The 11,704-nt window shown below is 48.8% G+C and overlaps 2 protein-coding genes across 3 annotated transcripts in view; one reads left to right on the top strand and one right to left on the bottom strand.

Annotated features, from left to right (window-relative positions):
- The window catches only part of lmbrd2b (LMBR1 domain containing 2b), a 7,774-nt gene extending 5,436 nt beyond the window's left edge, over positions 1 to 2,338 (bottom strand). The window contains exons 1-3 of one of the 2 annotated variants that reach the window (XM_024298654.2): positions 1,951 to 2,338; positions 252 to 459; positions 84 to 181 (exon numbers count right to left, since the gene is read on the bottom strand). In XM_024298654.2, the coding sequence (XP_024154422.1) occupies positions 84 to 181; positions 252 to 425 (272 nt within the window). In that variant the 5' untranslated portion in view covers positions 426 to 459; positions 1,951 to 2,338. Of the gene's footprint in view, positions 1 to 83; positions 182 to 251; positions 460 to 749; positions 918 to 1,950 lie in introns of those variants that run through there. The other variant, XM_036214397.1, reaches the window with a different exon arrangement.
- A 6,519-nt stretch (positions 2,339 to 8,857) lies between these two features.
- Positions 8,858 to 11,704, top strand: ppp1r3b (protein phosphatase 1, regulatory subunit 3B; the record flags this gene model as incomplete). Its single annotated transcript, XM_036214398.1, is given in 2 exon segments — positions 8,858 to 9,007; positions 10,653 to 11,704. A coding segment is annotated over 1 exon segment (831 nt). The 5' UTR covers positions 8,858 to 9,007; positions 10,653 to 10,676.

Below are 11,704 nucleotides of genomic sequence, written 5' to 3'. Positions count from 1 at the left end.
CCCTCTTGCCCCCCCATCAACAGCTTCCCCCTAAACCCACTGCATGATGGTTGACAGGTGTAAATGAGCTCCTGCAGGCTTACCTTTTGGTGGGTGTGGCCGACGTGTTGGGGGTGTGGTTAGAGAGCGCCGGGCTGATGGAGGGGGCAGCCTGGTCCTTCTCACACTGCCTGTAAATGGTCTGTGAGCAGAAGCAGAACATCAGGACCGGTCCACAGTTCTGCAGAACTGAAGCGTGGCGGGGGACGGACCGTGCTGACGTCCAGCGGCAGGATGAAGACGATGAGGAAGCACAGGTACCACGCCAGCAGCGTGCCGAACAGAACCATGCGCTGCTGCCTCCTGAAGTCTCCATAGCGGTGCAGCAGGAAGAGCGCCAGGAAGAAGACCAGGACGATCTCCACGCCGAGCGCCGCACCACTCATCACGCCACGGTGATGTCAGAGACGCCGCAGACACCTGTGGAGCAGAACGGTCACATGACCAACCCACATGCCTCACCTGTGCAGACGACAATGAGGAAGGTTGAAGAAACTAAACGAGGGGAAGAGGAGGAAAACGTGGCCTCCTCAGGTGAGTCTGAAACCTGCACGTTCGTTCCGCCTCTGCTCTCACCTGTGCTGCTGCAGAACATGCAAGTGCTCTGCAGCGGGCGCCAGTTTTACACACCTGTACACGCCAGCCTCCTTCACACATCAGAGTGTGTGTCTGTGTTCTAGAGCTTCACCTGAAAGCTGAACGAGTCTAACCTGATCAGACCAGAGGAACCTGCTGCCCCGCCCCCTGCTGACCCCTCTGGACTTCCACGACCAGGTGATGCAGCACGTCTGCACCTGTCTGGAAGGATCTCTGTCTTCGTTGTCCTGCCCACACATCCTTCATGGTTCTGGTTCCGCCTCAGAGCCGGTTCCTCGAGGCTGAAGAGGTTTAGAGGAACCAGCTGGACCTCAGACTGACTTCACCAATCCTCTTTTGAAAAATGAAAAACAAACTTTTGGATTTTTAAAATCAATGAACGGATTTAAGGCGGACTGATGAGATGTTTTAACTGCATTAACTTGGTCGGGTCCAGTAACTGATGAGTCGACATGTGCAGCTGAGACTGGGGATGAAGAGTGATCCTCTGCAGGATCCAGAAACGTCTCTACAAGATCCCGCTCCCCCAGGAGGGAAGAGAGGAAGACCTGAATCCAAAGAGTATTCAGGAAAAACGGGATTCAGGTTGATGGAAGCAGCAAAACGTCCCAGAGGAGACGGTGGGGTGCAGGTTTTAAGGAGGTTCGTGTTGATGGAGAGTCAGACACCTGGAGACCCACAGACACCTGATACCTGTGGATCACAGGTATCCAGGTGTCTGTGGATCCGCGCTGTCATATCGGCCTCCGTATAACGAGCTGATGTTTCGGTGAGGAACAGAGCCCCGCCCCGCCGCTGACAGCAGAGACCGGGAGACCCGTTTCTTCACGGTCCACCGACCAGAATCCTGGACTTCCTTAAACCTGAGAAATCTCCGTGTTCATCCTGGATTCGAACCATCACCTGAACGTAAACCACAGATGAGGAGACTGACGCCCCGCCCCGGACATCGTGACGTATGAGTGCGTCGGTCCGTTTGATGAAGTCCACAAACATCAATATTTGTTCGACTTATGTTTTGTTTATACGTGAATACCCCCCCCCCCGGTTCTGTTCAGATGTCCTCATGATGTTCTGGTTCTATTCTGTTAGTATGGATTTCCTTTAATTTAACACAGTCCACAAACACCACGGTGTGTACTTCACTGCCCCAGCGGCCTGTCGGACATCCGGCTGCCGGAGCAGACACCGCCCAGCCACCGCGGGGGGGCAGAGCAGACGCACCGGTACCGGACCGGACTTTACCGCGGCAGCAGCTGAATGGCAGCCCCCGTTCTCCCGCCGAACCACCAGAACCCCGGAGCCCGAGCCCACCTGAACGTAGAAGAGCTAGTTAGCTCGCGGAGCCGCTGACGTGTCGCCGTTCGCGCCTCCGGAGGCCGCAGAGCCGCGCGGCAGTCCGGCTCAGACTCGCGCGGATGCTCCGGGGTTTCCTGGACTTCTCACGAACCGGATCGGCGGCGCCGGGTCTCACATCCCGGTCCGCGGTCCTAGAGGAGGATGACGTCCCCGACAGGCTAACTGCGGCTGTGCGCGTGCGCAGTGGGGAGGCCCGTGACCCTCCAGAGCTCCCCCTGCAGGACACCAGCGGGTCTACACCAACAAGCTGCTCTATGCTTCCAAACCGGAAATGGCTCCACGCTCACAGGAAGTGTGCTGGCTCACGCGCTCCAGCCGACCTACGCGGCTGTTTTTGATGCAATGATGACAAGATTGAGAACAAATGACCTTTAACAGACGGAGCTCAACTGGAGCCAATATTATTTTAAATCCAAATAAAACAAATTGAAAAAATATTAGTGTTGGGCCAAACAAATTAACGTCAAAGTTCTTGGGTCTTTTTAGGATTCAAAAATTGAAAAAAAAAAAAAAAATTAAGTTTCAAATCTTTTTGTTTTCGAATTGAAAGATTTCTAAATTGAAAATAAAAAAAGAGTTGAAAATATAAAACAAAGATTTAAAATTAATACAAGAGTTTTGAAAATGACATTTTGAGTTTTGAAACATAAAAAATGAACATTTGAAGCTGAAAATAATTACCTTTATTTTAGAATAGCAGAAAGTTTCTGATTTTTTTTTCTTTATTTTGGCCAAACACCAATATTTTTTTAATTTGTTGTATTTGGGTTTCGGATAATATTGGCCCCAATTTCGGTCCATATTCATAACCTTAAGCCCCACGGAAAAAGAAGCTCATCTTAAAGTTCTTACCAATAATTACCAATACAGAATTACTGAGACAGATTCCATCTGGACCACAACAGGTGTTCGTCTTGAGGTGGTGGTATTGTCTTACTGTATTCTAACCTTCCATAGTGGCTACAAAGCAAACCTTTAACACCAAACACCCCAAAAAGAGAGGATGGAATATTTGGAATGAAAGCATAACTTCACTTTCAGTAACCTCTGGATTCTGGTAAAACTCTGTCTTAACACGTGCAAATGCACCAGCAGAAAAACACACTTTTCAGCTTTTAGAAGATATTTAGAGGACAATCACATCAGTAGTTTAGAGCAAATTAATGTTAAAAATGTCAGAAACCTTCTGGAGTTATAAGAATGTTTAAAATATTTGAAGAGGACTAATGCTTTGATCTCTGATACACCCCTCCTCCCTTTGTTTATGTTTTATTCATAAATATGTTATTAATTATTATTTTGTCATTTAATATATACACATCTCCTTAATGTTACTGTTAATATCATCACTATCTCTGAACATGTCTGTCATGTGACTGTTATTCTGTAGTTCAAACATCTTTTTTTCCGTTCAGTTTTAAAAGATTATCATCTTTGATCTTTGATGAAATCGTTTTTTTAAAGTGTGTCTCGTGCTTCATTGATGCCGTTGACTGTATAATCAAACAGTAAATAATGTGTCAGTGATTGCTGCTTTCTTTTACTGGATAAATGATGAAACGCTCGATATTTCTTCTTCCTTTAAATAGTTTCATTGAAGGATGTGTAGTTGTCTTTTATTGGCCGCTCCCTTTAGGGGGCGCCACAGCAGATCATCCTCCTCCATCTAACCTCCTCCACAGCCTCCTCCCTCATGTCCTCCTTCATCCATCACCCTCCTCTTTGGTCTTCCTGCTCATTCGTTCACTGAGAAACTGTATTTTAAGTTGATCATGTGACTTGTCTGTCATTGGCAAAGGTAATGTTTTACTTTGCAGTGCAGGTGTTATGTGATTTAGGTCAGCATGCAGGGGTGGAACCACTGACTGTATATAGAAGTGGACTGAGAGGGGCCACCTCCCGGTGTTCCAAACAGGACGTACTTGCAGAATCCCATAGACGTCACTGTAGAAACAACCAGCTGTTATCGGTCATTCTGTTGCTCAGAGGAAACATTCTGGATCTGACACTTTTCTAATATCTTCTTGATCATCTTCTTTTTATGATATTTTTATTCGTGATTATCCTCTTTTTAAATATTTCTTATGCAGTTCAAGTTATAAACTGACCAATCAGATGGCTCCATTAAAGTAGGCGGAGCCTGCTGGCCCTCCACATCCAGCATTTAAAATGTTTGATTGACAGATTTTGTGTAGCCTACTTTCCTGATTGGTGAGACCAGTTGCCATAGAGACATTGACTCGGACCTATCACTGCTCACTGACGACGTCTGGTTCCAAAATGGCGGCGTTTGAATGCCACAAAAATGGTGACTGAGTTCTAACATGCAGTCGAGATGTTTGACCTTTAGGAGTCGTGATGTTTGACCTTTAGGAGTCGTGATGTTTGACCTTTAGGAGTCGTGATGTTTGACCTTTAGGATTAGGGGTGTGCCAAAATATCGATATTGTGATATATCGCGATATTTAGTCCTGCGATCGATTCCCGATGGTTCTTATCAAGTATTGATATTATACTTTCATTTGAAGAGGCTGTAGCGCTGAGCGTCTGAGTCACGCGCCGGAACTGTTGAGCAGATGGGCGCGCTGCGTCGGACATCTTTTAATAGCGACGCACGCGCTCATTCGGGAGAAGCTCCGCTGAGATTCAGGCTCTTCAGAGCGTGTGTGAAGCATGTCTACCTGTCAGCATTTATCCTCCATCTGTAGGAGATCCAGCCGGTAAGAAGTGACTTTGTCTGAGCGCTAGAATGTCAGCGATCACTTACTTCCTGTTTGCTGTGGGAACTGGGCGCGTGCTTCGCAGTTGTTTGTGTACTTCAGAATTTTCGTTTTCATACACTTCGATGTTTAACCTCCTGGTGTAACTTTGGTAAATTTATAATGTGAAGTTTTCAAATTAATGTAATTACTTGTTGCTAATGTTAATTTAAAGTAATTCTTAAATAAAAAAAGCAGGATTTGATGTATGAACTGAAATTTAAATGTAATTAAAATAAAGTATATGAATTGTTAGTAAATCAGAATTCATTTTTGGATGCTCAGCCCTTTTCAAGTGAGAGAAAAGTGAACGAAAAATTCGGTCAATTTTGAGAGAGGCTGTAAAACATTATATTATTCATCGTTTGGTGTGACGTTCTCTTGGAGGTAGATAACTGTCACCACTTGAATTATTTAACTTTGTTCTGTTGTTTACAACAATTCTGCACTAAGTAGTGTCACTGCTGATCCTGTTTACTGTTGTTAACATTGAATCTGACAGATAATTCAAATTCAGTTGTTGTCAATGCTCGTCAAAGACAGTTTTACTGATTTCAGCAATGTTGCACAAAAGTGTCTATAATTTGTTGCACAAAATAAAAAAAGTTTTTTATTATAAAATATAAATAGGCATATATTGTCCCAAAAAACATGTTCTTCTATATAATGTTAGTTATTAGAGGATTTCTACCAATTATTGCAGTATCGCGATATTATCGATATTGTGAGCCAGGTATCGCGTATCGTATCGTGAGGTACCCAGTGATTCCCAGCCCTAATTAGGAGTCGTGATGTTTCACCTTACGAGTTTTTTATGTTTGACTGTTAAAAAAAATCAGAGGTCAAAACCAAGTGTTCCTCCATCACTGTTCTTACAGATGAAGCTTGAGTGTGTGTGCTGGTGTGTGTTCATGTGTTCATGTGTTCATGTGTTCATGTGTTCATGTGTTCATGCTTGTGTGTTCATGTGTTCATGTGTGTGTGTTCATGTGTTCATGTGTGTGTTCATGTGTGTGTGTTCATGCTTGTGTGTTCATGTGTTCATGTGTTCATGTGTGTGTGTTTATGTGTTCATGTGTGTGTGTTCATGTGTTCATGTGTGTGTGTTCATGTGTTCATGTGTGTGTGTTCATGTGTTCATGCTTGTGTGTTCATGTGTTCATGTGTTCATGTGTGTGCTGGTGTGTGTTCATGTGTTCATGTGTGTGTTCATGTGTTCATGTGTGTGTGTTCATGTGTTCATGTTTGTGTCTTGCTGTGCTTGTGTGTGGTTTTGTAAGTCCAGGTCCAAAGTCTGGTTCAGGTTCTAGTCTCTTCGTTCCAGAACAGTCTGTTTCACAGATCAATACAGTCTTCTTTGATGACATGGAACAGTGGACTGGAGCAAAGGTCCCAGCAGGCTCTGACTCCGCCTCCCACCCCAAATATGGCCCTCATTCTCTTTATCTCTGAGTTAATGTTTACGTGCTGCTCCTGAAGGTCCGACTGGGTCCTCTTACATAAGAGTCCTGCACGGTACAGAGAAACCAACAGGAGCCGGCTCCACTTCCTGAGAGGTTCCTGACCACACGGGAGTTCCTGAACTCACCTGAGACCCCCCCCCACCACCACCACCACCACCCCAGAAGGCTGAGCTCAGTGAATTAAATGTGATGGTCCAGAATCATTGACAGTAGAATCAAACAGGAAGTACATCCTGACCCCATAGACCTCTATAGAGAAAGAGACGGTCAGTATTCCAGTCCTGCTATTGGTCAGAATAAACCCTCTGGATCTGAAACATTCTTTACACCTTTCTGATGTCTGCAGGTGTGTTGTTGTTGTTGTTGTTGTGCTCTTTGAGCTTTGACCCTTGTTGAGGTCATATCAGCTGTTTCCATGTTCCGCATGCTCTCCTGTCTATGGGGGGGGGGCTCCTCCCCCTGAACCAGGACTCAGCTGTTCTGTGGACTCTGACCCACTCACCTGATCACTGCGAGACCCATCCAGAACACAAAGAGAGGAAAGAACCTTCAGAAGAACGGAATGTGATCCCAGTCTAATCAGAACCAGAACCATCAGATTTGGGTTCTTTAGCCTCAGCTCTTCCTACAGCTAGCTGCTCGTTATTCTGTCTTGATGATCTCACACTCATGGATCTGCAGAAGAAAACCTTCAGTTATAGTTTACAGCTTCAGATTCTCTCAGAACATCTAAAGGTCCTAAAGACGTGAAGTAGAGATGATGTCATTACAGCTAGCCGTTAGCATTAGCATAACATCGCCCTGTTAGTGTTAATGTCAGTTGATGTTACAGAAGGATCGTTTGTTGTTAGACCCACACGTCACCTTCCTCAGGTGTAAACATCAGATCAGGTGTTTTCATGTCATTTGCATTGATGAGGTTTTTCAGCTGCTAAATATGGAAGTTTGTTTCAGCCGTGACTCAAAGTATGATGTAATTCTTAATTAACAATTTAATTTGAAATCCAGGCTTTTATTATGAAAGAGGAACCATCCCTCCATCATCCATCCATCCATCCATCCATCATTCATCCATCATTCATCCATCAAACATCCATCCATCCATCATTCATCCATCCAACATCCATCCACCATCCATCATTCATCCATTCATCCATTCATCCATCCATCCATCCACCATCCATCATTCATCCATTCATCCATTCATCCATCCATCCATCCACCATCCATCCAATCATCATTCATCATCAATCCATCCATCCGTCCATCCACCATCCATCCATCTATCCATCATTCATCCATTCGTCCATCCATCCATCCACCATCCATCCATCCATCCATCCTTCATTCATCCATCCAACATCCATCCACCATCCATCCACCCATCATTCATCCATTCATCCATCCATTGAACATCCATCCACCCTCGGTCCATCCATCATCCATCCATCATCCATCCATTATCCATCCATTCATCCATCCATCAAACATCCATCCACCATCCATCCATCCACCCATTCATCCATCCATCAAACATCCATCCATCCATCCACCATCCATTCATCCATCCATCCAACATCCATCCACCATTCATCCATCCATCATCCAACATCCATCTACCATTCATCCATCCATCCATCCATCATTCATCCATTCATCCATCCATCCAACATCTATCCACCATTCATCCATCCATCATCCATTCATCCATCCATCCAACATCCATCTATCATTAATCCATCCATCCATCATTCATCCATTCATCCATCCATCCAACATCCATCCACCATTCATCCATCCATCATCCAACATCCATCTACCATTCATCCATTCATCCATCCATCATTCATCCATTCATCCATCCATTGAACATCCATCCACCCTCGGTCCATCCATCATCCATCCATCATCCATCCATCCAACATCCATCTAACATCCATCCATCCATCCATCCACCATCCATCTAACATCCATCCTTCATCTATCCAACATCCATCCATCAGAAAGCAGGAGGTGGAGGAGAACCAACTACCCCCCCCCCGCCCCACCCCCGTCCAGCACACCAATAGAACCTCTGTGGTTCTGGAAATATCAGAGATGACGTCAGACATCTGTAAGTGTGCAGCCTCCGGTAGACCTCCATGCAGTGATCCTGTGAGATGACAGATCAGCCGATCCAGGCTCTGGCTCCACCCACGAACACAGGAGTGTTCTGTTGATGACCCACATTCAGAGTCTGCAGGATTCCGGTTTGGAGTCTCAGGGACCGGACCTTCTTCAGAGGAAGGTCCTGGTTCTGATGGGGCGCTTGGACTCCAGAGCCTGGTGAAGCAGAGCGCTCAGATCCAGATCCTGAACTGGTCTTAGACGAACTAAATGAGTCCAGATCGGATCTCCAGAACCTCTAACCACTATGACAGTCACATGTGTTCTGGATCCTGAAGATGTTTCATGTGAGAGCTTTGGACTGGTTCGTCTTGAGACTGGCCCGGCTCGGGTCTCATCCAGTCCAGAGCAAAGTGGTTCCGAGTCTCGTGACATCACAGAGTACGGGTGGACTTCGTGACTCCTCCCCGTCTCCTCTTGGAACCCCTCCCCGAGGCCGATCACTCCGTCCGCGCGCGCTGTCATTGGCTGGTGGGAGTGTTCACGTGAACCCCGCGTGGGGTTTGGAGAGCAGGCGGAGCTCGGGGAGAGGGGCGCGCGCGGGCGGGCAGCTTCAGGTGTTTCGGGCCGCGAGCCGCTCAGGAGCCTGTCGGACCCGCAGATGATCCTCCGGACCTGCAGCAGGTGAGCGCGCATGCGCGGGTCCATGGGGTTCAGGTGACCTTAACAAGAGGCGCGCGGAGGGATTTCTGTGTGAGCTTCATTGTGAAATGTTTGCGCGTGCGTGAACAGTCCGCCGGCGCGGTTCGGTTCGCAGAACTTCAAACTGCGCCGGAAAGTTTCCTCTGCGGAGAACATGCGCAGACATGGCGGCGGGGGCGGAGCTTCGCTCAGCTGTCCGCACCTGTTGGAGCCGAGCAGAGCGGACCGGACCGCCCAACTGACTGGAGTTGCGCGCGTGTGTGTTGGGGGAGGTGAAGGATTCTTTTTTCTGTGCGTGCCATACGTGTACATGAACTATGCACGCGCCCGTAGGGGGGCGGGGAAGCAGGTAATGGAGGCATGCCATTGAATGGTTAGTAGACGGCAGCAGAGGGAGAATGACGTCACTGTCTTGTGGGAAAGAGGCTAGCCCCCCCCCCATTGATGAGCCTGCTGTGATGACGGACTCACCTTAGGGAGGAGGTCAGTCCCGCCCACTTTACTGTTACCAGGGAAACGCTGTAGGGAGACTGCCTCCGGACAGGAGGAGGTGCAGAGAGCATTTCATGTTTGATCATATAAAGTTAGAATTATCCGATCGGATCACGTGATCAGGAGCAGATTAAAACCTGCCGTTTGTCAAAGCTACAAGTTCCTGCTCCACCCCCAATCTGATCATCCACCCGCAGACAAACAGATCCGTGAACGTCTTTGTTTTCCTGGTTTGAGCTGGAATCTGGATCAGAACCAGAACCGTACGGCTGGATAGAAACTGCTAATGTTAGCTGGAGGTGTGAGGGGCTGTAAGCTAGAGGGAGAGAAACACAGGGATGATGGGAAATGAGTGAAGACTTACTCCACGTCAGTGGTCCCGCCCACAACTCAGAGGTGAATTTCTGATGAACTCCTGCCGCTCTGCAGAAACTACGTCCTAGAAAACAACATCGTCATAATGAAAAGACGACGAGGAACGCTTTGGAAACGGATCAGAACATGATGGGGGCGGGACTTCATGGGCTAAATGATAACAGGAGGTTCATGATCCTGGTCTGTTGATTCTATTGTCCCTAAAGTATCGGATCAGGACTCTGCACCAGCTGGTGCTGAAAATCAAGTGACTTAGAATCGGATTGGCATCTAGAAACCGTTAGGATCTCCGACCAGGTCCAGGTCCAGGTCCAGGTCCATCAGACTTCCCCAGACCTTCTGAGACTCCTTCAGCTGTTGGCTGTCGTCTTCTCAGCAGGTCTAAAACAGCTGATGATCAGCTGATGTGTTCTGTCAGGATGTCCCCCCCCACCCCACTCCCACCAGGTGAGACGTCACACGTCACAGGTGGATCATCTGTGGTGCTGGGCTGTAGCTCTGCTGCCATCTGGTGGTTCCTCTGGACGTGACTGACTGGTCCTCCCGTTAACGGTACCGGCAGGTATTTTCACAGGTGCTCCGTCAATCTCTATATACTGTCAATGATCACACGTTTTGAATGTTGGAGCCTGCAGGCTCCGCCTACTTTTGCTGAGGCGTCTGATTGGTCAGTTTCTAACTTGACCTACAGAAAAGCGCCTGGCGTCCTGCTGTGAGCTCGAGTGACCCTTGACCTGACTGAGGCTTCTCTCCGTTTCAGCTCCCCGGCCCCCCCCAGTCCGACATGCCGATCGACGTGACCATACCCCTCTACCTGTCCAATGAGGACTTCAGCTTCGTGGCCGCTCCCAACAGCCAGAAGGCGCCACGGAGCTCCTGTCCGGACGTCCGGCAGCTGGACGATGATGGGGAGGCGGTGCCTGCTGCCGGCGGGACCGGCGCCACCAAGACCAAGAAGCGGGTGACGTTTGCCGACAGCAAAGGCCTGGCTCTGACCAGCGTGAAGGTGTTCTCCCAGTTCACTGACCCCATCGACATCCCCGCCAGCATCCAGGACATGCTGAGGGCGCCGCCCACGCTGACCCCCGAGGACAGCAGGCTGGTGCTGGACTTCCCCCAGCCCTCCTCGGACTACCTGCTGTTCCGCCAGAACCTGGAGGCCAACCAGGTGAGCCTGGAGCACTGCGTCCTGAAGGAGAAGGCCTTCGCCGGCACCATCAAGGTCAAGAACGTGTCGTACGAGAAGGCGGTGACGCTGCGGGTGACCTTTGACTCGTGGAAGAGCCACCTGGACGTGGCGTGCCAGTACATGAAGGACGCCTACCCCAGCTCCTACAGCGACACCTTCTGCTACGAGGTGGCCCTCCCCGCAGAGCTGCCGCCTCACCAGCACGTGGAGTTTGCAGTCTGCTATGAGGTGGGCGGGGCTAAGCACTGGGACAGCAACCAGGGCAGGAACTACTGCATCGTCCGCTCTCACGTGAAGAGCGGCCGCCACGCCGACCGCCGCATGGAGATGCACTTCGACCGCTACGGCAGCCCCACCTGCTCGCATGGCCTCTTCCCTGATTGGCCGAGCTACGCCGGCTTTGAGGACGTGGGCCCGTACTACTGAGCGCGGGTCTCTTTGCAGCTGCCGGAAGCCCCGCCCACTCTGTAGGAAGGCTGGTGTTTGGAGGGTGGAGCCTGAAGGTCCAGAACACAAACCGGTTGTGATGCTCCAAAACTGAACAATCATTCTGGGTCGGAGGGGGCAAGAAGAAGGGCCCCCTGTACCCCCCCTCCATTTGGAAGGGGGAGGGGCATGCAGTG

Source organism: Oryzias melastigma, linkage group LG12, assembly GCF_002922805.2.
Source record: "Oryzias melastigma strain HK-1 linkage group LG12, ASM292280v2, whole genome shotgun sequence".
Taxonomy (NCBI): domain Eukaryota; kingdom Metazoa; phylum Chordata; class Actinopteri; order Beloniformes; family Adrianichthyidae; genus Oryzias; species Oryzias melastigma.
This window is presented reverse-complemented; position numbering and strand designations above follow the sequence as displayed.